The sequence below is a fragment of the Aptenodytes forsteri genome, unplaced genomic scaffold, assembly GCF_000699145.1.
Source record: "Aptenodytes forsteri isolate BGI_AS27 unplaced genomic scaffold, ASM69914v1 Scaffold55, whole genome shotgun sequence".
NCBI classification, from domain to species: domain Eukaryota; kingdom Metazoa; phylum Chordata; class Aves; order Sphenisciformes; family Spheniscidae; genus Aptenodytes; species Aptenodytes forsteri.
This window is the reverse complement of record NW_008796063.1, coordinates 4,375,072-4,400,242: the sequence shown is the minus strand read 5'-3', so window position 1 is coordinate 4,400,242 and position 25,171 is coordinate 4,375,072. Positions and strand designations below refer to the sequence as shown.

Sequence of the window (25,171 nt, the reverse complement as noted above, 5' to 3'; positions counted from 1 at the left end):
TCTGATCATCTTCTACTTAAACTGTTACTGCAGAAAAATCTTCTTAAGGAAAAGAGCAACTCTGGATTTCTTCTAGCATACTCTCTGAAAGAATACTTACTTTAGAGATAAGGAAAGCCAATGAACATTGGAAAAGGCAGGATAATGTGGTTAGGAGTCTGTGAGAGATTATTTGCATTTTCTTGAAAAAGTCTTAATAGTTCTGAACCTGGGTTACAATACTGACCTATTTAGCAAAGAAATATGATACACCCCAGATGTCTCTCAAAGTATCTTTGCTTAAAAAGAAAAAGAAGAATTTACTGCACCTTTTAATATTCTAAAAATACTGAGATGCATGCTGAGCAGTATCGGATGTGGAAAGACTAGATCAAACTTTGCTGAGATTTGCTCGTTCGTGGACCCTATCAACCCTAGTGGAGTTACTGTAGGCCCAGCCCACTGTGGAATTGTTTCTTCTGTGAGTTCCTTTAGACCTGCCAAAAGACATGTTATTGGCCACTAACAGCTCTATCATGCGTAATACTTCTGTTATCTTTGCCAAAAAAGAGATCAGTAGTCATCAGTTAAGTTTTGTGATATACCTGTGAACTGCTTTTCTGGACTATATTCTCCTGAGCATCAAGTGAGCTGACACACTAGCTTGTTTTATAAGAGCAACAGTCTAAAGGTGACTGGCAAAGAAGCAGAGAGGAGCAATTTCCATAATTTTATGTGTGTGTGTTATCTGTATCCAAATCTGATGTTCAGAATATTTCTGTAACTTTTTACTTTTCCCTTGTTTAAAACTGTATTATAAGGCCTCTTCCTGTATCCTGTATTAACTGAAATCAATAGCAACAGATGTCAGTAGGAGATCATTATTTTTTTAATATTTAAGACATTATCCTGGCTCTTCACAATGAATTAGATAAACCAACAATGACCAAGTTCTAAAGCGTTTTGGAATGCTTTAATATTTGAGCACAAACTGAGGTACTGTGGTCTGGATTTCCAGTGTTTAGGTCTTTGGACAACCAGAAAATGTAAGTGTTCTCATCTGAGTAATAAAAATTTGAAACATCCAAAATAAACTAATGCTTAAAAATAATCTGTATAAAAATAAACAAGCCCCTCCCCCCCATGGCTTACCAATTTAACCACAATCAGGATAATTGGCTTATGGATGGCAAGACTTCACAGTATTCAGAAATCCACGGTGCTGATTTTTTTTACATTGTATCATCTACAGCAGAAATGAAGGGAAGGCATATCTGCCAATTAATTATCTTTGACTCATCTTAAATGTACATGCCTCCTCCATTAGCTTTGTGTTTCACCCATCAGCCACTAGGTACTTTTTGGCTGTAAAAGAAGGTTTTAGAACAAGATTCCCCCCTTTTCCCCTTTCTCTGGTAGTTAGCAAATCAAGCTGTAATTTTTGCAGATACAGTTCATATTAAAATCAGTTTTCTGAATAACGAACAGGGGAATGAGGCAGGAACCAAGGTTTCAGGTCTTTCCTGTAGCAACTTCACCTTTATAGTGGCAGATGAAAAATAATGTATTATTCTAAATTCAGTCGTGTTGCATTAAACTTCTTACACTTAATTATGAAAGGACTACAAGGCTCAGATGGCTAAAACACAATATTCTTTAGAATTTATGGAGAATCTTTACTGGAATGTTGCACTGAGTCATTTTACGGTTCAAACCCAAACCTGCTGGGTGACCTAGAGCATATTTACTGCCAAGTGTGATGTAAAGATTTGTATCAAAAACCACAGTCAATCTTTCCTTCTCATAAGAAAACATAGAACATGGTCTTCCTGTAATAAGGCAGTAAAATGGATACCAACCCCACAGACAGGGTAGAAACAGAAATGGAAAAGAAACGGGGAAGAATTTTTGAAGTAGAGGGTAAAATGCATAGAGAGCAGAGAAGTGGTGGGGCAAAAAAATCGAAGTAAAAATGCCAGAAAGTTCTTTCTTCTGTTGAATGAGACTGGAGCAGAAGAGGGAAACAAGAGAATAAAACGAAAATCTGGATATTCCAGCTGATTCAGAGCTTTTGTACTAAGTATCTCTATCTTTCCATTCTGGCTGAAGCTCTCTGAATTATTTTAATACAGAATAACTTAATGAGTAAGTTGAGGAAGTAGAGGAATATACTGCATTCATAATACAATCCTTGTGAATAAGGGATAAGTTAATTTAGGTCAACATTCTTTCTAATTTTTTATTTCCCTAAATTTCGAAGCTTGTAGTCCCTCAGACTTGGCTATGAGCATTTAGGAACATAACCTGAATTTATGTAGTTCAAGTTATTCTGCAATATGGAACTTGCACATCTTTCTTTCCTAGGCACCTTTTGGAAATCCCACTAGGAAGAAAAGATAGGAAACAAGAAACTGCACGTTTGAAAATGTTAATATGTCATACTATTCAAATTTCAGCATACCACATCAGCACAATAAAATTTTGTATTTCAGTAGTGCACTAAAAATAACTTCATGTAGATGCTATACTGCTGGTAGAGTGTTAAAATAGTAACTTTCATGATGTGTTGCTAATCTTTTTTGTCTTGCCCAAAAATACAAGTTTATGAGGCTTTGTCTTACCAATTTTTAGTGCTTATGATTTTAATAAACTCTCTCGCCTAGTAACATAGGCTGTCTTTGTAGCTTTCACTTGCTCAAGGAATCGGGAAGTTATTTCCTGCTCACTCACTGAATACTACTTCTCATATCTTCCCAACTATCCTCTTCAGCACCTGCCAGTTATTGCAGCTACAACTCATTTATTATATTGTGGGTGTAAAGTCCCAATTTGTTTGTTGTGTGGCAACGGTATCTATAGCAGTCACCCACAATTATGGGGTCAGTACCTAAAGCTTATTGCTCAAGAACTAAGAAGTGTAAACTATTCCTTGCTTGTCAAACTATAAAAAGCCAAATTATAAGAAAAATATTACATTGTGTGGTCTTGACCAATAGAACTAAATTGCAGAAGTTCAGCATGTTAAAGGAAAATCAGAGGAGACAGATTTAACCTGTTTAAATTTAACCAAGACTGATAATTTATTTAAAGATTACTCTGTGTTATAGGCTTATTTTTTTCATAGTATCATTCTATTAAAACTTATCTGGAAACAGGTATGCAAAAGCTTATGCTCATCTATAGTCTGAAATGTAACAACTTGGAAAAATTTCCATTCTTTTTAGGAGAAATTTTCTGGTTAAAAACCACTACAGGTAATCTAGAGAAGCAAGTATTGAAGTAAAAGATTGCTCTGTGTTGTGGTAGTCACAAGATAGGGAGAGGTGGGGAGAAAAACCAAAAACTTCTAATGGTGCGCATAGTAAGTGGAGTTCTTGCCCAACAGAGGATGAGCCCTGGACTTGATATTCCTCTCATGCACAGAAGAAAGGGTGTTCTTAGGGTCTAAAAGACAGTATTTCAACATATTCACGAAACGCAGGTTTGCTCATCAAGTGGTGTAATTTTAAAGGTCTCCACAACTTTGCCATGCTTTGTCAAATACAAAATCTCAATTTTTTGTGATATAGTAATACACATAGTAATATAGTAATTACAGTAATACTATGATATGGATAACTGGGGGCAGGGGTTCTCTATATGCATGTTTCCTTTTTTTTTTTTTGAGAGCTCTTATACTTCTCTGCAGTTAGCCAGACGTTACTCTTGAGTAACATCTAACAGGATCACAGAGATCCTTTGGTAAATGTTAATTGTTGGTTTACTTTAAAAAAGCTAGAAAACAATTTGATAATAATGTAAATTTAATACTAATGTAATTAGGAGTGTGAAGTTCAATCTATAGAGTTCTGTTTTGGGGTTTTTTTCCCCCAGTGATAACCACTTCATTTTACATTTGCAACGAAGAGAAACCCTGTGGACTTTTCTCTCCCTCTCCTCGTTTCTATTTGCAGAAACGAGAGATTTTTCTATATCAGAAACTATGAGCTTTAAGTGGCCAACTCATAGAAAAAATTTTGGAACTGAATTGGAAAATTCTTATTTTGCTAAAAAGAACATACCTCCTTGCTGAAAAATTTCTAATCAGACTGTGATGTAAGGCAATACCATCTTTTTTTTAAAGCACTTATCTTGCAAGTATTTGTCATTCAAAATTATTTATTTCCTGATTAATAAGCAAAATTGCCACTTGAGTGGGTACTTTTCAGAGCTATAGCTCTCTCTTGCTGCTTCTGTGATACAGCACTTCAGTGTCACTCTCACTATTGAGAAAGCCAAGCAGAAAAAGAAAGAAAAAAAAAAAAAGAAAGAGGGAGAGAGGGGGGGGGGGGGGAGGCGGAGTTGTTGACTTACTTTAGCATATAAACTGACCCTTTCAGCTGGAATCTTATTTCACTTGTCTTAGAAAGATGATACCTAGCACCCTTCCCTTCACTGGCTCATTTAAACTAAAGAAAAGAGATCTGTCATCTTGTCCCATCTTACTTACTGCATCAGTGTCATCTCTTCGATAGTATAAATGTTCTGCTTTTGGAATAGATTACGTTGGAGGGAAAGGCAAGTGAAGTGTGCCAGCAACTACAGAACCCCTTTAGCACCTCATCTGGTAGAAACTTCTGGGAAACTAGCTTAGAGGCTGCAGTTTAAGTAGTTAGTGTATCAGGCCAGCTTTTCCTATGGAGCATTAGTAAAATGCTCTTCTACTATATTTTTAATGAAATGGCATTGGAAGTAGCCACTCCATTCTTATAAAAGGGAAGTACACCCAGAGCTGTCTTGAAAAGGAAATACAAAGTAGTCATGTGGTTTTTTTTCAGGAGTGAGGTTTTGTATCTTCTAATTTTATAATAACATTCTGGGTTTGTGCTACATAGACCTCCAATCTGCTGTAAGAAGGCTAAAAGGAGATGAGCCAGCCTTTCTAGATACATTTCTACTGATGAAAACAGTATTAGTGGAAACTTCCTGCTATTCATAGTTCTACTTTTCAAGGTCATTTATAAGGGTAAAGCGAGCCAAACAATCATACTGACAAACTTCTCTTTCTCTAGAATCAGTACTGTGGATTTTGATGTTCAGTATTCTGCATGTAAACTTTCAATAAAAGTCTGCTGGAAGAGAGGAAAACTTCAGTCTTAAATTCTTAAATATGAACAACTTAAGTCCACATCTAATAATTTGCCTGACCATCTATTGCAGAGCTATTGGAAGCTGTATATATTCACCGATTTATAAATCAGTTTAACTATTCAGATATTCATGAGCATGTGCCCTGCCAATGGCCAGGTAGAAGCTCCTGCAAGTCAGTGTTCATGAACGGTGGAGAATACTTGGCACTGTGCTATTAATAAACCAAAAAGAAGGGCAAGAGAAACCTGTTACTATGTTGATATCCAGAACCATTATTAACAAACAAACAAAAATCACAAAGCAATAAATAATCAGTGAAGAAGGTTGCTGCAAAACATGTCCTGGACAATGAGTGATCAGGTGGCATCATACAATGAAGCTGAACAAACAGTTGTTAGCTTAAGATCTTTTGGTGGTGGTTGTTGTTAAGTTCTGTAATCTTTCTCTGCTAAAATATAAGACAGAAATGATCCTACCAAGAAATGGAGTGAACAAGAGGTGGGTTTGTTATTAAACATAAAGAATGTAAATGCTTAAAAATGGATATTGCAGCTTGTTCTTATAAGACTACCCCCCAAAAAAAGTTTGTTCTATATACAATCATGTTGTTGTAACTTCTGTTATGAAGACTTCCAGATAAGGTGCAAATTTTCTGGTTCTAGAAATGGCTGAAGAGAGGAATAGAATATGAAAATACACAAGGCTCTTTGGGAACAATTGCAGGGCACTGATGTTGCAGAATACAAGCACCAGGGGAAGAAAAGAAGACAGGTATTCATAGGACTTTAGTAATATTTTTCCAGTTATTTTTTCAGATCAAATTCTGGATAATTGGTCATATTTCTGAGTCAATTTCAGTATTTTCTTCCCTTTTTTTTTCCTTACAGCAACCTGTAAACTGAAACTGATTCTCTTGATTTTAGCCAGTGATAAGATACAGCCATAACACTCTTACAGTATATAGCCCTGAATTTCTCATGGTGGTTAACTTAACAGTTCATAGGTAGCATTGGCAGTACTGTTCCTTGTGATGCATCGTTATAGTGTTAGTGTTATAGTTATGACACCAGTGCGTGTGTTTGCCCCTGCTACTGTAAGCACATCTACTTGTGTACGATGACTCTGGAGTTTAGCACAGAACATCCATAATGATACATGTGACCACACCCTCGAGGGAAAAATTAGATATTCAAAACACCTACAGTGAGTGTGTACTTAATTGATATCTTCATGCTATGCCTCAAAGGCCTGAGAAAATAGTGAAAATACCATGAAGGGCACCCTTAAAGATTTTTCTGACTATATTGGAACAGTTAAATTTCATGTGAGTCTTACAGGTAGCAAAGACACCTTTCATCTTGCAGTGGAAACCCTGGAAAGGATGCCCTGAACTCCACCTGTGTGTACACGCAATGTTTTCTGGACACTGTGGCTAGTGTCTGTCTAGAGAAGAGTAATTCTGAAGTGTGAGAACTGGCATTCTGTGTGCACAGCAGGTGTGTATTCCCTGGCAGCTCTTTGAACTTACCCAAACATAGTATGATCACAAGGTGCTGGGGCTAGTACAGCAGGCAGGAGGCCGTTCTCTCTCAGCTGATGCTTAGCAATCATAGTTTTTCTTCACTGCCACCCCCAGGTATGTCTGTTGGCAAAGAAATAAGCCTGAGAGCCTGTGTAGAGAAAATATACTTACTTGTCTTCTCAGTGAGAGAAATAAATGGAAAATGGAAAGTAAATGACGACATTGCGAAGAAAATGACCTCATATATGTAATTAGCTTGTAAATCCTTTAACCGAAGGTCTAACTATATTTTGTACGTACAGTCAGCTCTTATTGATGAATTATTTCTAAACAAACAAAACCCAGTATCAGTTGTAGATGTCATTAATGTTCCTAAGGGGGGTGGGGGTGTGGAACCAGCTGTCTTGGACTTCTGAGAAAAAGACTTTTATCAAAACTTTCAGCTCAGTTTGGGTGTGGATTTTTTTTTTGGACGTTGCTAAGACTGGGAAACTCAATGGCAGTTCCAAAACGCTGTAATAAAACCTGCAGTGATTCCTTGCATTTTATTGACTAGCATGCAGCATTTATAATAATAACTTAAATATTTATCCTCTCTAGTACTGGAAACCCATAAAGAACTTCAGTTATTGCTGCTTAGCATGATTTGTTTGTTCCAGTCCTGCTGAAAAACAGAGATCAGCTCTGTTGTATGATCTTCCCTAACTAATCTGCCTAAAACCAGCAGGGCTTCATACAGGCAAGTTCGGGCTTGTGGTTGTAACTTATTTTCTTTGGACCTGACTTGTGTAAGGATTACAAGTCACTTGTTTAACACCATTGCAGCTCAAGTATGAAAAGCTATTGTATGTAAGGCTTTCAAGGCCCTATGAAAGATCAGTCTCTGACAAACATATCTTAATATATTGTGGTTTTGTATGTTTGGGTAAAAAAATAAATGCCTGCAGCAGTTTTCATATATATTAGTAATGGAGTAACAGGTGGAAAAACAAGCTTGCCATTTTTCATGCATTATTTATGTGGCATATGCTTTTTCTTTTTTTAACATTAAAATTTAGTAACTATGCTTACCAATCATCTGAAACAAGATGAATATTTCGTGTTAATTAACATCTGTTCAATGATATAGTAGGTTTAAAAAATTCTAATCTCAATTTTTTTTGACTAAGAGATCAAAACAGCTTGGGAGAGAAAGGGGAATTAGACTAGCTGACTGAACTTCGCTAAAACTGTAATAAAGTCACATTCCTCTTTAAAATGTAATTTAAGCTAATATTTTTGTTCTGTTTAAAATTGTAAAATAGGAGCATCACACCAAGAACAAACTCAGAGTAACTGGAAATTGTAATGGTCTTGATAATCTCTTAAGTATTCACTGTTGTAAAGTCTTATGTGGGAATAGCTAATTTATGAACAGTTCATTGCCCACTTCATAGCATGTAGTGCATGGTATGGATTTTGTAGTACTTTTTAAAATCACTTGTGTCAAGCTGAAAGAATTTGGCATTAATTTTGGTATAAGTCAAGTATATTTAAAAAGCAAGTTGATCCTTGGGTTTAACTGAATATGGCTTTTTTTTTTTATAAACAGCAAGACTCTGGGGTATAAAGAGCTGAGGAGTTCATTGTATCTTTTAATACTTAAATATTCCAAAGTTTTAAAGAAAAATCATAATTTTAATTCTGTCTTATGTATTGGGGAAGTACTTCATTATGCAGTTTTACACTATTTTCTTTCACATGATCATCAACAAAGTTTTAGGACAAGAAAAAGATTACTACATAATTTTGATCCTGAACTACAAAATAAAATGGTATCACAAATAAAAGGTGCTAGGCTACTACAGTAGAAGTGAACTGTGCTGTGTTCCTTCACTGTTTGTCTAATTATGAAATGGGAGAAGGATTTTTGAATAGCAGGATTCTTTGATTACATTCCTCACGCTGACAGCAATGTGTAATCTAACAACAGGGGAAGTGTTAAAGGCAGTATTGCCAAGTACGTCTTCTACCAAATTTTATTCCAAAAAATATACAGCTAAGCTGCTGAGAATTGGTGGTTAGGCTTTTGTTTTTCCCTTTAGAGATATAAATTCATTTTGGGTAAAATTCCAGCCATCATCTTATAACTGGTCCTGAATGCATTTTTCCAGCCAGTTCCACAACATAATAAGCCTGTGACTAGAAGACGGAGGTCCTTGAGAAGATGGTGGCCACGGTTGAACTGTCACCACCAGTGCAATTTATCCAGTCGGCTGTATGCTCCTGGCTGGGTCCAAGAAGCTTGCTAGGAGAGAGGAAGACCAAGAGAAAAATAGCAGTGGCAGCCTGCTACTAGCCACCTTTATCTTCTATTTTTTCCCCTGATGCTATTTGGCTCTGGTGCAGAGGGAACAGGCTGTCAGTGAGACATAGATAGGTATTTGTATGTATATGCTAGATATGTACATACAAATATGTATGTATCAAAACAAAGCAAATATTTTGGGAAGCATAGAACTTAGCGTACAGCATTTGCTGTAAAATGGTAAAAGGTCCTTTTCTTCCATTAGAAGAAAGTATGTTGTACCTAGAAAGTAGTCTCTGCTGATTTTAAACAGCTGTGGACTCCTGTTAAAATTATGTTGGCTGTGATGTAGCTGGAAGGAAACTGACTGGATAAAAACAGAGGCAGTAGCATTTTTTTTTACCCCCCCTCCCCCTGCTTGATTTCTAACTTCAAGCAGATGAAGTTTTGACTGTGGTCAAACGTACATAAAAACTCTGTGCATGAGCTAGAATATGTTTTCTCACTAGGGAGCCACATGAGGAACACAGGCAGTGAAGCCCTATGAGAAGGAGAAAGTAGAGCACTATGAGTTCATCACCACCTAACACCATAGGTGTGCAACTCACAAAATTAGCAACAGTGTCTTGTACAACCCTATTTATTGTTTACTGGTTTTGTCTGGATATGGAGGCAAGATACTTAGGCATCTTCAAGGGTCTTACGAACTTTGGAAGACTGTTTATCTCTTCTGTATCAATGAGACTGTAAAACACCTAAAAAGATTTTAAATATTTAGAAGTAATGGAACTTGTGGAAAAAATAGTGATAAAACTGAGTGATGGAGAAATTGAAACTTCTGAACTCTGAGCATTAAATCATTTTCAGATAATTACTTGAAATACTGTGAGCTAACTTCAGATGAGAAGTAATGCTTTGAAAGCAACTTCATATAAAATGCTTACATAGTTAAAGGGGAGCTGAAAGCACGAGCCTATTTGTATGTAAAATGAATAATTGCTGCAGTTTATTTTGTGTGGGAGCCTAATGTAACCAACTTTGACAACACATGCTGTTAACAGGACTACATTTTTGTATCTTTCTATGTCTTTAACTGTATAGTACTTTAAATTTTATTTTTACATGTCCAATAATATCATAATGTTCAGTTTCATTCCTCATTGTTCATAATCAATATCACTTTTGGATTTTATTTTACTGGACTAGTACATGAATACAGAGATTTAAGCCATTGTGTCATGGAGATTTTTTCATTTCCTTTAACCCATGTTTAATCTGTTTTAAGTTAATTAACTTATTTGCTTGTTATATCACAGAAACATTCCTGTTGTTCACAGCCTTAGTGAGAACTCTGCGTATTTTAAAATAAAAACTGATCTGCGAATGCCATTTAGAATGTGAAGTTCTCTTTACTTCTATTTTTGTTTTATTTACAGATTTTATTTATTTATTTGCTGTTCTAGCAAAACATAACTATTTGGAGGTGCTGCTTCAGGGCACTACATCTAGCATGTATAGTGAACTTAAAATACTTTATTATACTCTGAAATCTCTTCCCCTTTTCTCTATTGTAGATTTTATTCTTTTTTTTTCATTCTTCCCCTTCACCTTCTCCAGTCACCTTCATAAAATGGCATTGAATGGTCATGTGTCAATGCCATTTTATAAAATGAACTACAGAGAGATTTACTCCTTGCTTCCTATTTCATGTTCGTTCATGCAGTAAGGAAAGGCAGACTTGACCTAGTCCTATTGATTTATGTGCATATTAGTATTAATTCTACAGATTGTGGGGTTTTTTAAAGCATTCTGGACCAATTGTATTAGAAGCAAAGTACAGTTAGAGCTTGGGAAGTTTTACATTACTTTGTCCTTCTTTATGATTTTATTCTTTCACGTTAAATTCCATTAAGGCTTTTTGCCTTCTTTAAAGCATCTGTTGCACAATTAAATCCTTCTGCAGTAAATCCTTCCTGTGACAGAATGATAAATTTGATGCTTTTGAGGCTTAACAGATGTTTTGTTCAATCATATTTATTTGTTATACTGTATTCTTTTGAAACTTTCTATTTACTACCTTTCAGGGGCTACTGGCTTCAAAGGACTCTGTTTCTAACTGTCCCTTGTCATAAACGCCTTTCTTCTGGGCAAAGGGTAACTTGGAAGAAAGAGACCATCTTGACAGAAATGGCATCTAATAATACTCTTGCACTATGTTGTCTCCATATGTAGCTTTGACTCAGCCTTTCATGCTCTTGTTTAATGTAAATAATTATGTGGTTTCATCTCTAAGACATGAAGTTACTAGACCTGCCCTGAATGCAAAATAGGACAACAGGAGATAAATGAGTGATATAATTAAGCACTTTGTCCGTTCCCAGACATCTAAGAAAGTCTCTCTATTAAAATACTTGCAATTTTTCAAGAGCAACTTCCTCTAAATAAAACAAAATTGAAGTATATTTCAAGTAAGGTGATGCAATTAATAGTTTTATTGATTCTAATATAGCTATTTAGTATTTTAAAAGTTTAAGTGATTTTGTTGGTAGCTGTTAATATTTGTTTCTGTGACAGAGCTCTGTTGATTGAGTTCCATTTTTGTTTCTAACTTGAACTAATTCTTCTAGTCTTCTATTCATAAGAACAGTCAATATAAGCTAAAAAGATAAATAACCAGTACAATCACTCAGTGCAAACAGTGAAGTTGAAGTGTAACTGCTGCAGAAGTTCTGTATTCTGGCCTTACAGTGAGTATTTCTGTTAGAAATTGCTTTCCTTGTCTTTCATCTACTGTGAAGACAGTCTTTTAAGGATGTCTTCTTGCTCACGGGATGCTGTGTATGGAGAAATAACTATTACACATTTTGGGTTTGTGATTTTTTGGTAACAAAACCAACAGCATTAATGGAATTCTAGTCTGTCTTATTTTCTCAATAGAAAATATAGATACAACCAACAGCCTTCATTAAGCCTAAAAATATTCCACAAACTCCTGAAGTTTCAGCTTAAAAGATCTTTCTACCTGTGCACTGCACCTACTTGAAACTAAAATAAATTTACCATGGAACTTGGCATTACCGTTCATGGTCATATTTCAGATTATAGCTGTATTACGCAGCATGGTTTCAAGAACCATACATGAGAAATGTTTGTTTTATTTTTAAGTTATTTGAGATGTTCCCTCAAAATCCCTATCTGAAAGAGATCTTCTCTTCCCTGTAGTGCACTTAGAAGGTAATAGCAAAATAACAGAACAAGTATCTATAAACATTTACAGCTATGTTTTTGTTTTCTAAAACAAATGTGGGAATATTTAATGTACCTCTACCCTTTTCGTCACAAAGATTTCACATTCAGGGTGTGGGGGAATGGAAAGCAGAAAAAAAAGTATCTTTGAAAGGCAAGTATTTTAGTAGTTATGTTTATCATCAAGACTGGTGGTTTTGGTTTATTAATTCATTGCATAATATGATGCCTAAAACTGGTTCAAGTTTACAGTATGTCTGCCACAAATTGGACTTAAGTGGTCTGTTATCATGCACTTCAGTCATGTCATTATGTTTGATAGGTTTGGGGTTTGCCAATAAATGATGACAAGGTTAATATTTGGTTATTGTGTATTATGAGCTCTCATATATAAAACCTGATCATGAGCAGCTTCAATACATAGCAAAATATTTTTAGTTAATGTGAGAATACACGTTTGTCTTCACCTTAAGTAGTTTTCTGTACCTTTTTACAAGGTGAATAATTACTGAACATCAGAGCCTGGCCTTAGGTTATGCTGTTATTAATCCAGAGTAACCCATTGTCTTTATTAGAGCTATTCTATAATTCACCATTGCAGTTAAAATCAAAATATTATATTGAATTTGTTCAATTTCCATTCCACTTGGACACTGTTACATGTAGGCTAGGGGTCGTTTTGCTTTTCCTGATTTAGTCTCCTACAAAAACTTGTCTCCTTGTATAAATCTTATTTGGGAGGGCCATCAAAATGTGGCTAACCCATTATCTTAAACTGGCAATAAAAAAACATGGTATATGTTCACTGTAAAAATGTTTTCTATTTATTCGAAGTGCAGAATCTGACCTAGAATTTAAACTATAATTTAAATCTTAATAGGTCAGAGTGTGCTTACTATGGTTTCTTTTCAAAATGTTGATTCAGAACATGAAAGAGGAAATTAAATGGCTGGGCCAGTACATACAGTGCCTGTGGATTACCAGTGGCAGTAAGGAGATTCCAGCATAAAATGGCTTTTGCCTGCTGCACAGCGTACAGGGCATCTTTGGTTGAGAGAAAAAGAAAATGCAATTAGAGATACAGTCACTGATATCTAAAAATACTATTTAAAAGTGTTCTAGAACACAGCACAAACCATTTAGAAGGAAGTATAGTTTTTAAAGTTCTCTTCACTTCAGGACATGTTTTGGCAGTATTCTTCATAATAAAGATGAAAAAACCTGTTTCTAACCAAGCGTTCAAAGCCGAAAGACTTGAAGGCTGCAGTCAGTTCAAGTGCTGTGTGAGACAAAAATAACAACCTCCGAGCGTCAGGTTTTCCATTCTTGACGCACCAGGTGAATGGGTTGTTTTATGGAGCGTTTACACTGTGGTGGCAGGGCAGGCCAGAGGAAGGGAGTGTGGAAGAGCGATGCGAGAGCCGAGTCAATACCCGACGTTGTTGGATGTCTGTCCGTACTTGGAACGGTAGGGCTGGCTGTGTTAGCGTTGCCAAGTATTAGCTAAGTGTGCTGCTTTGGCAGCAGATTCTCAGAATGTACTTTTTACAAAGAGGGAGAATAAGTTCATTTTAAAAAGAACAAAAATCTGTGAGGGCAATTATTTTGAGGGCTACTTCAACACTCACCCTGAATTTCTCTAACTTCCCAAATAGCTTTCTAGTCTGCATATTTAAAACCAAACAAACTTTGTAATTTTATTTGTATTTCTTGATTGCTTTTTTCCTGATTTCTTTTAACACTATTTCCTTTTTAAGTTGCAGATAAGTGCTTACAAAACTCTTCCACTTTTAAAAGCCTGTTACAGTCTACAATGTATCTTTTCAGTTGAGTTTGGTGAAACAGAAACACTATGGACTAAAGTGCATTCACTGCTACAGCCTTAAGTAACAAGGTGGCTTATTCATGACCCTTACTTCAAGTGTTTATGTAATTACATCGTATGTACTGTTCTGTTGCATATGAGCAACTCATGACTATAGCACCTCTCACGTCTCATAGTATTTGTATTTCTGTAGTCACCAGCAACTTTAAATACGAACCAAAAAAGCATAGCACTCTGTAGCCTGTACAGAAGGACTCAGAAAAACAATATATATAAATAAAAAAGCACCCCTCTGTCTCTCCCATCTACCATCCTGAGTGCAAAGTCCTTTTTCTTGTTAATCAAGGGGTTGACTGTTCTCACTGTATTTTGATTCCTTCTTCCAAGCCTCCTGTAGCCTGTTGTGCAAAGAGAGACAGAGGTGGGAATTGGGGCATGAAGAGGGATTCCTGAAAATTCAGACATACGTTTTTCTTCCTGAACTGCCTCATGTTTCCCCATAAACAATAACGCAGACCCACATTTTACATTTAGTTAAAGATCTGCTGTGTCATATTGCTTCACAGGACAGGAGATATGGTTCTCATTTCAAAGAAACTAAAATTTTGAGATGTTGTAACTTGAGTATGACAGATAAGAAGGGAGAAAGGTGATAATACATACCCAGGCACTATGGGAATGCATCTATGTTATATGGGAAGGTTACCAAATCACTAATATGCACTATGGGGAGACAGGTTTTGATGGCTGGGGAGATGTTGAGAAAGGAGAAGATGAGAAGGATCTCATGGAAAGTTCTGTCATTCACTTCATTTAGCCAAATTTTTAAATTATCTGCACCTTTGGGGAGCTTTTGTGTGAACCTGAAGGATCTGAAGCATTATAGTATGATAAGTCTTCGCTGACTAATTCAGAAGGGGTTCTCAAAGAATATGGATGGTAGAAAACAAGATTTGTAAAACAGCATGTTGAACAGTTAATGCATCCTTTTCTTTTTTTTTCCTTTGAAAAAAGAAACTGAGAATCATGTAAGATAACAAATAGGAGGGGACACACAGAGCAGTCCCATGCAGTGACTCTGCCAGTGATATGTAATTGGTTACAGAATTGTGTGTAGCTTTGTAAGGCCTGCCTGTATATTCAGACAGTGCTATTGCAGGTTTAATACTGCAAGCACCTGTGTGGCAAGTACTTCATGGTGGGATAACTGCAAGGTTGATTGAGGAATAGATGGATTACTGGAGGAAGCATGCCAGTGAACCAGCTGTGGAACTGAACCTGCTGTTCTTGCCATGGAAATGGAATGACAGTAAAACACACCTCTAGTCAAGACTTTCAGATGTGACACAGTTTGGGAATCTGATAGTGGCCCCAGCACTCTAAGGGTTTTTTTTGTAAAGGCTCCTGGTTGAGACCCGGTAACCATCTACAGGTCTAATTTGGGTGAAGTCAAACCGGGTACTTTAGAAGACTTGCAACTACTCTTCTCAGCAGTATGTTGCCATCTCCCAGACAAGACTGGCACACACTCGGTGTGTCAGTGCCAGCGCAAAGAAGGGAGTGGGGATGATGTGGCCGTCTGTATCCAGAGCAGGATGATGTGGCTGTCTGCATACAGGGCAGGACCGCAGCAGGCACAGTTTACACTGGTTTGCACATAGAACCACACCCATAGGATTGAGATACTTTTCCTCTCTACCCTCTTAAAGCAGAATGAAACAGTCCAGCTTTTAACTGCTTGCAGTTAAGAGTAAGCTGTGTAACTTTGTGCTGGAAGACAGCAGAGCATAATAGGCATATTTAGGATCTGTTGAGAAACCTGCTTCTTCTTGGCTGGTAGTTAATGCTGTACAGTCAGGCTGTAATCGCTGATAAAACAGCATGGGAAACTAATCAGTGTATGTATCAGATCTGTTTTAGCAGGTGTGCTGCGAATGGATGTGAAAGGTTACTTTGTTAATTCTGAAGGTGCAGTTAATAAACATTAAAGGTTAATTTTCAGACTAAAAAATGGATAGCAGCTATTTGGATAGTAACAACTATCTCTAGTTCTTGTGTGCTGTTCTCTGACTTGGCAAGAAAAGAGGCTGTTACTAAATCAATATGAGCTATTCTGGAGAGAAGGAAGTATTTATTTTGTCTGGCACTCCATGTCCCTTTTGCATAATAATGCATGATTAGTTATTCTTTTATCACTTATGAGCTTTCTTGGTTTGTCTGTGGCCAAATCTAGTTATTTATTTAAACTGCTGTGATGAGCAACAGCGAGAAATTTCCTATCCCTCTTAAATATATTCTAGTTAATAAATATATTAGTTAAATATATTTTATTACCACTCTTTGTTAACTAACTTCAGAACGCTATGAAAGAAACAAATATGGTTGTATATCAACAGGCCAAGTTCTCATAGAAATTTCAAGAACACACAAGAAACTTAATGACAGTCTAGAGGAGAGTGTAAGTTAAACAATGTCTTTTTTTAAATTTATTTTTCTTTTGAAATTACAAATTACTCTTGCCAATTTTTAATAACCTTATATTCATTTGCTTTTAAAGTTCAAAAAATTTCATAAAGAAATGATATCTGAACTGGAGAAGAAAACAGACCTGGATGTAAAATATATGAATGTAAGTACATTCGATTCTAGAAGTCATGTTTTACTTATCTATTGCTAGTTAAAGAGTTTTTCAGAAATTGTTCCCTAACAGTTAATTAATCAATCCATTAGAATAAAGCTTTAGATACATAAACACGGCAAAAACTTTCATGCTTATTTTGAGTTAAAAAGGGAAACAACGCATGACTTAATGGCATTTTTAAACTAAAGTTGAGAAAGGCAATTGCCTAACTCCATTTGATGTGTATTAGCGATATCTCATAGATTATAATAATGCTTTTTAGTCCCTTATCCAGTTACATTGCTGAGTGCATTATGAGATGTTTTAAATGCTTTGATTGCAGGCAACTTTAAAGAGGTACCAAACTGAACACAGAAGCAAATTAGATTCTTTAGAGAAGTCTCAGGCTGAGCTGAAAAAAATCAGAAGGAAAAGCCAAGGAGCACGAAATGTAATGAAATATGAGCACAAAGAAATGGAGGTCAGTGTATTATCTCTTAAGTTACTTGTTTCTTTCTTTGTAGGAGAACTGGTCAACAGAAAATGTTAAGCTATTACAGGTCACATCCAAGTCTGTTTTAAAACTTGAATTCTGAAGCTTACCACAATTTTTGCATATGCAGTGTTAGTAGTTAATACATGTAACTCCTCTGTAAGTTGTTTGGCAAACAGTTAAACTCTACAATTTCAAAGAACATGCAATTTTGGTTCCTCAAAGTTGGTTTATATTAAATGCACTCCTAGCGTATGTATTCCAGTTGAAATTAAGTTCTGGACTGCTCTGCTGTACATATTCAGACTTCTGCTTCAGTTTCTAGGAATCATCCCTTGATTTTTTTTTTTAGTACCTGTGTACCTATACCTTTATGCGGAGGTTTACACAGGGAGTCAGCTATGCTATGCAAATTCAGTAGTAATTTGCTATAAATTAATTACCCAAAGTAGGCAAATGCCAACTTCAGTTATCACTTATTACTACCTTTCCTACTGATCTTAAAACAGCATTGCCATCTTGAGGTGAAATAAGAAATGGCAAGGCAATGAACAGAAACTATTTCAAATAGTAAGTCAGATTCTGGTTGTCATGTATTGCTCAGAAAATACTTGCCATTGATATTTTTATTTGCACAATACTTTTATTTCGTGATATGGCTTATTTTTTTTCCCTCCATATTTTTCCTTTTTTTTTTTTTTCAAAGAAAGCTTTGTTGGTAACATGGTATGGTAAACATAAATAGTACTAGCTCCTATTTCTTACTACCTATCTTTTAACCTGCATTCATAACAGTTCTCTTTTTTTAAGGTATTGGACTGAGAATTCATGGATTAGCATTTAATCACAGTTTAGCCACAAATCCTCATAACCTCAGACAAATGTAGTGTAGTCTTTTTAGTAACTCATTTTCCTCTTCCTCTAAAACAAAGGAGAGATTCATCATAGCTTTGTGAGAGTAAACATAACTGCTGTGGAGCAGATGAAGGTAATTAGTCCAATTAGAACACCTGTGGCCTTAAAATTGCTCAGCACAGTTGCTGCTTTGATGTCATATTCTTATGTGCTGCAGCATTTTATTTAGAAGCTAAACGACTGTTTCTTGTTTTGTGTCACTCCCCCCTCCCCCCCCAATAGATTATTGATTGCCTGTAATAAGAATGGACATTTACCTGATGAGATTAGGGAAGTTAGGTGTGTGCATGGAGAGAGAGAGACTTGGAAGTAGAGCCACCCTACCCCCCCCCAGCCTTTCCAAAAACTTCTTCTAAGGCTTTTGGAGTTTGCTTCAGTAATTGGATGTAATATCAAATAAAACTCAGATACTGTATGTGATTTTTTTCTTTTTTTCCTTAGTATTTGGAAACTGTGAGCTCTCGACAGAGTGATATTCAGAGATTTATTGCAGAAGGCTGCAGAGAAGCTCTCCTTGAAGAAAAAAGAAGATTCTGTTTTCTGGTTGACAAGCACTGCAGCTTTACCCAGCACATGCACTTCTATCACATTCAGGTCAGTGGCATGAGTGTAAACAGAAATGAAACTCCTGAAATCTAATCATATAGGAGATGAGACTGACATAAATAGCTAAGCTAGCACTTAGGAACACTGTAGTGCCAGACAAGTGTTGTGATCAGTTCATAGAAAATGTTTACAATGTAATGTTCTCTTAAATGTATTGTAGCAACAATAAAGGGTTACTGTGACTTCTTAAAAATCATATATGAAGAAAAAAATGTATGGACTGATCAGGTATTTCTAGTACCTGACCCTGAAAAAGGACAGTCTCTTTCTACAACATATTATTTGTTTAAAAGAGGTATTACTTACAAAAATCTTTGAAGAGACTTCCATTTTGCTGGTGTTGTCATTTTAGTATAATAAAAATTAACAAGTAGGTCTGTGCAATTCTATAAAAAAGTGTATCTATCTTTGACAATACCTTTTAAACTTGGATGCAGTGCGCGGACTTCCTAAAATCCAAGCTACCTGGGTGGCAGGAAATCTGTAGCGATGCCACCAAAGTGCCTGAAAAAGTCAAAATGATGATAGACGAAATAAGGACACCTGGTTCCACTCCAGTATCAGGAACTCCACAGCCTTCACCAATGATAGAGAGAAATACCATGGTATGTTGTTCTTTGATGGTTAAAGGTTCTCTCTCTTAAATGGGAGTAGAGTGGCTTCACTACCTTCTCTTGTACCTAAGCATTTGGGATCAAGTCTATGACGTACCTCGGTTGGAATATACTGGGGTTGGGTATGAAAGCAAAATCATTAAGCCGAAGCTCTGCTACTGGAAAAATACACAGTATAGTAGGCAGAAGCACATACCCAAACAAGGCTCAGTTTTCAGTTGCGTGCCTAAGACTTTTCCTGCAGAGCCCAGCCTCAGGACTACTTTTGTTCTAACCATTCCATTTCCTACGTTCTTATCTATAAGTAATAGTAATTACATATAACAAGATGTTATTTTCTATTTTCTTTCCTTTTTCCTTCTTCCATCCATGATTCTTATTAGTGTATTAGAGTAAAAGTTAAAGTCTAAATTCTACCTATTTGTATGTTGTGTCACCATTAGTTGTTGAATTTCTAAATGATATTAGTAAACTTCTAAAAAAAAAAATCTGGAGATTATCTAGGTGTAACTGTGCTATTTGTGGAAAGAAAGGCTATCACAGCATTCCCACTAACAAATTTTTATCAAGAAACAGAAGCCTCTTACAAATTATTCTATCAGCAATTTCACAGGAACATGAGGACTTTCTGACAGGACTAAATAGGTATCATTTGGGAATGTTTAAGCATTGCTTTCTAGAATTTAATGTTGCAAATAAGTTGTCACTGTCTCCTCAGTGTTGTGATGCTGTTGTTTTTGTGACTCTAGATTGGAAGTGATTTTTATCCTCATAACGAAAATACATCAAAGGTGCCCCCTGCTCCTACAGGTAGGGCATACACCAGTCCACTGGTTGATATGTTTAACAATCCTGCAATGGTTCCAAAGACATCTTCTGAAAAACTAAATAATTCAGCAGGTGAGTGTCACTTTGTTGCAAACTATGTAAGGGTAAATGACATACTATAGTGTTCGAAATTATCTTAGGACTTCTTGACTACTATGATGATGTGAATTCCAGGACACACAGAGGAGTAGAAAATGGTCTTTACAAGGTATTTATATAAGTTACCTAACAGGAGAAATAAGTGTTACAAGAAGAGAAGAATTGTTTGCAGTAAAATGCAGGTCAAGATAGGTAGATCTATTTTAATCACTTTCTGTGTGTCCCTGCTTAACCCAGCTTAACTGCTCTTATGACTTCCAATCTTATCAGAAGAATACATTCTATAATTTTGAATGAGATATATCCGAGTGATTATTTCAGTGCACACAAATAAACATAAGCTATTATTACAGTCTCGTTTTGGTTTCCTTTAAGGGCATGTAGCAGTTAGGGAAGAATGCACATGGGACAAAAGGAGCGGAGTCTTGTATTTCTTTTGTGAAATGTAAAATCGTATTAAGATTTGTTTTCTAAGTTTCTAATATATTGATTTTTTTTTTTGTTACTTTCTCTGCTATAAGGAAGGAAGGGAAAGAACTAAGCCTAGATCACAACATAAGAAATGCAGAACTCTTCAATGCAATAATAGCAATTCCAGCATTTCTTCCTTAAAGATGCATTTACAATGTATTGTACTGGTCAAATAACATACAATTTTGAGACCTCCTTTACGTTGTCTTCTGGTAAACATCTGGTGTCTGCAAAGTGCCAAGGATCTGCAACTCTCATTGATTCAGCTGAAGTTGAGTGCTAGACACATTTGAAAATTGAAATCTTGGACTTTATACAGTTACATTTTTTTAGAATGGAAAATTTTCAAAGGTCTTTCATGTCTGTGAACATTTAGCATTTTTCATGCCAAAAGAGGAAAGAAGTAGCAAGTTAAAATTTATGTAACTTTTTATGTCTGTTGGTTCAACTGTATTGTGATGGGGGATGTATATAAATGCACGTGCTATTAAGAACTTCATGGTGATAAGAAACATTGGCAGATAATTGAGAGGTGTCTAAGTGGAAACCAAAGCAGTACAAAGTCTCAGAACTTGATTTGCACTTGAGTATTCCTTTATCTACTTTTTTTCCTGTCAGACTACTAATTGTATTTAATTTTGTTAGTGTGTGGCTAATTTTGCTTTTTTTTTTTCTTTTTTTGACAGAGAATTCAGATGATGCCAGTTTATCGCGTTCAACTTCTGTTGCCACAGGACTAAATATAATGAAAAGGCAAAAAGTAAAGACGATCTTCCCACATACTGCTGGAAGTAACAAGACGTTGCTTAGCTTTGCACAGGGGGATATCATCACACTTCTTGTAGCTGAAGAAAAGGATGGCTGGCTTTACGGGGAACATGACACAACTAAAGTGTAAGATAATCAATATATTTCCCAATTTGAACATGAAGAAAAAACGTGTCTCATCAGAATTTGTTAGCAGATATTAGTAAATGGTTTTCCACCTTTTTTGCTGGCCATCATTGACTGGGGACTTGGAGTCTTTCTGTAAGGTAAATCACTGCACTCATTTTAGGGAGATTTTGTATGCTAATTTGGTATCATCAGAAATCAGGCCTTTAAAAGTTAAATCTCAGTTCATTGAGTCTACTGTGTTGTCCACTGTTGTCTTTTGAAAGATCTTTCCAGTTTCATATAATAGGAAATCAAAAAACTTTCCCATTACAGAAAAGGATGGTTTCCATCATCATATACTAGACCACTGGAAGAACCAGCAGAAGAAAAAGTGTTTGTCCCAGTGCCAAGGTAACATTTTGGGTGGGACTTGCAGAAATGCCCACACCTTCTCTAACACTTACTAAAAATGTTATTTTTCTGCTCATGTTCTTTGTTGTTCGGTAACACATACAGTAAATACTTTCTAACAGTCTGTAGTATGATGCCTTGATTACATTAACATGTTTTAATGGTTACACAATTGCCCAAGAACTAGCTTCACCCCAACTTTAATTTAGAGTCCCACTGACTTCAATGGCATTGTACGCCTTTATTAACTCTCAGCTCATGCACTTTTGTGCTTTCCTGGGGCTAAAGTAAGTGAGAGATGTATTATAGGAACTGAAAATGTTATTTGTTGGGTTCTGTCTTGCAGCCCTGCACCAATCCGAAGTATTAGTTCTGTAAATCTTGTGGAAAAAGGTGATGTTGTCCTCCCACCGCCAGACTATCTGGGGTCTTTGCAAACAGATAAAAGAATGGAATCTTCCAAAGGTACTACTGTTAAAACACCAACTGACAGACCAGAAAACGCAGGTCCGGTAAGTAATCAATACCATGAATCTAAATGTTCTGCCCTGCTTACTTTTGTTGACCTACTTAGCTGAGCTCTTAAATGAAGCCCTGGAATAGTCTACCTTAGCTACTTGTACTTGACTTCAGCGGCCCTTCAATGCAGTGGTCTTCAGGAGTATCATGGGTTTTTGGCATTTCAATCCATCTGTAGTAATAGGAAGGGAGAAGAATTGTTAAGGGATATAACTAAGAGTACTAGGAGACTTACTCTGCATAGCAAACTTCTCAGGAATGAAATCTGTGAAACATGAAAAGAAATTCTCACAGAAAGTAGTGCAAATCCATCATCTTAAGTGATTTTAGAGCTATAGTGGGACAGGGGATTTAAAACAGCATAAACTCTGTATTCAGGAATGCTTTACACAACCCCATGAAAGTTAGCGTTGTTTTTGTGGATGTTGCCGAGGGATGCGTGTACTAACTAATGTCTATATCCAGCAAAACCACAGCTGAGTGGAAACACATTTTTATGAATAGATAACACTATATAAAGCTAGTATTTCTGCTATTAAGTCAGCATTCAAACGATGATTCAAAATGAAGACTAATCTAAATCAAATTAAGCAATTACTGGTCTTTTTCTTGCTGTTTGTTTAAATAAATATTTTGCTGATGTGTATCTAATGGTGATAAATGTTTTTGAGACTTTGTTCAAAAAGCCTCTTGAAGCAGAGATCACATTTTGATGGCAAAAAAACTTGCTGTGATTTTACATATATATTAAATGTAGTTGTCACTGCTTAAATTGAAAGACTGTACCAGAGTAAGATGCAAAGTTCCGTTAGTAGGTACCACAGCAAACTTCTCAGAAGTAAGGAATCCTGTAGTTGGCTGCCAGTAGCTAAAAAATTCACATTTTATTATTTATTGGTATGACTAAAATATTTTGTGTATCAGTATAACATCTAAACAAATTTTGGGTTGTCCTTCTGACATGTTTTGGCTTTCTAAGTAATCTGTTGAATCATACAGTAGAAATCGAAGTGGCCTTTGTAAATTTGTACTTTATGGAAGTAAAATTAACTAAAAAAAAAACTTAAAAAGCGGAAACTGGAAGTTTGTTGCATCACATTTTGATTAATGGTGAAAGAGTCCACTTAAGTTCAAAGGATGACAGACTATAAGGGTACTCCTGTAGAATGGAAAGGCATCAGGAAACAATGGTTGTCTTCAAAGATGCCTCCTCTCCTTTTCTTTCACTTAAGTCTACTATTAGGATGTCAAGTGTACCTACAGCATTTTTTACTCAGAGGTATTAGGCACTGGAGGGGGTTAACAGGTCTTTGTTATATTGACAAGCAAAGAGAATGAACTGTGTTTAAATAAGTAAAAATAGAATCATTTGCTTAATAATAACAAAAATATAACTAACTCCCAATACATTACTCTAGAACTCTAGAAAAAACTACCATTGGAAAGACACAAGCATGACACAAATCACATCAATTGTCAGTAACATCTGAATTTTAAACTGTTATCTGCGTTTCAGAAGCATGGAGAAAGACAGAATTTTGACAAATGGGAGGAAAGGAAAGAAAATTAATATAAATTTTCTTTCTTGAGTAAATAGTGTGTCTTCAAAGAAATCACTTTTGTAATCACATCATAGACTTGTATCTAGTTCTTAAAAGAAGAACAGGTCGCCTCAACTTTACAAATCAAAAAAAATGTGAAAAATTGCTGGAGGTTCAGCTATACAGGCCTTTCAGAAATGTTCCCTCCAGTTGTACTTGGCTTTGTAAAGCCATTCTACAGCTATTTCAGAAGAGCAGCTATAGATAAACAGAGACACGTTTCTACTAACTACTGCCAAAATATCTCTTGCAGATGCAGAAATTGAAACAAAAAAGTATCTTTTCTCTGACAGGGAGGGGAAAAAGGCTAGTGCTTCCCATTATAGAAAAATCTGTGATCCTTAAAATGCATAAAGAACTAGAAGCAGAGCTAAGAGTCTTTCATAAGGAAAAGGATGAAAGTTGCCTGACAGGGGCTTGTGAAGCTCTCCTCTCAGTTAGAGATCTTACCCCATTTAGACTAGACTAGTAATGTTTGGGGATTTTTTTTCCTCTAAAAAAGTCAGCTATTAAAATATTAGCTGACTTTTTTTTTTTGTCAGAACAGTCTAATATTAAACATCTATATATTGGAATATAGCACATTTGAATCCACATTCAAGTAAGTGGTTTTATTTATCAGCAATGAACCTTGTTGTGTAGGAAGCATGTAATTTGTGCAGTGATGTGTTTCTAGACAATATTTTTCTATGAGGAATAAAGCTTTTCCAATGCATGAAATGAATATCAAGAAACAAGGTCTACCTTTTAGTGTTCAGTCGCTTTCAAATCAAGTATCTGGGAAGTTCTAAAATGATTATGAAGAGAAACTTCTATATTTTGACACGTGTGGTTTTCATTTTTGGATAAAGGAGCAATGAGCCTAAACAATTACATAATGTCAGATTTATACACTGGTTCACTTATTCTATGGCTAGCTGTTGAGACCTATGGGATCAACATGTCCTTAAAATGTAATTGTGTTTGCAATAGTTAAGATGTATGAGCTTGTGGAAGCTGCCAAGCAAGCAGTACAGAGAGTTCTTTGCCCTGTGACAAGTAAAAGGTGACTAACTGTAGAGCTTTAAAATTACTGAATCCGTTAAATTGTCTCAATATCACTGTACCGTGCTGCTGTCTTTAGCGTGGC

General features: G+C 35.9%; 1 protein-coding gene and 1 long non-coding RNA gene across 2 annotated transcripts in view; one reads left to right on the top strand and one right to left on the bottom strand.

Moving 5' to 3' along the window:
* The window catches only part of LOC103904846, a 13,261-nt gene extending 6,543 nt beyond the window's left edge, over window positions 1-6,718 (bottom strand). The window contains exon 1 of the long non-coding RNA XR_657918.1: window positions 6,638-6,718. This is a non-coding gene — a long non-coding RNA (uncharacterized LOC103904846). The remainder of the gene's footprint in view (window positions 1-6,637) is intronic.
* Window positions 1-25,171, top strand: part of BAIAP2L1 (BAI1 associated protein 2 like 1) — a 35,442-nt gene that overhangs the window by 6,449 nt on the left and 3,822 nt on the right. The window contains exons 3-11 of the mRNA XM_009286370.1: window positions 16,386-16,447; window positions 16,547-16,618; window positions 16,953-17,090; window positions 18,459-18,611; window positions 19,061-19,228; window positions 19,987-20,137; window positions 21,322-21,529; window positions 21,845-21,922; window positions 22,269-22,434. Of these exons, the coding sequence (XP_009284645.1) occupies window positions 16,386-16,447; window positions 16,547-16,618; window positions 16,953-17,090; window positions 18,459-18,611; window positions 19,061-19,228; window positions 19,987-20,137; window positions 21,322-21,529; window positions 21,845-21,922; window positions 22,269-22,434 (1,196 nt within the window). The remainder of the gene's footprint in view (window positions 1-16,385; window positions 16,448-16,546; window positions 16,619-16,952; window positions 17,091-18,458; window positions 18,612-19,060; window positions 19,229-19,986; window positions 20,138-21,321; window positions 21,530-21,844; window positions 21,923-22,268; window positions 22,435-25,171) is intronic.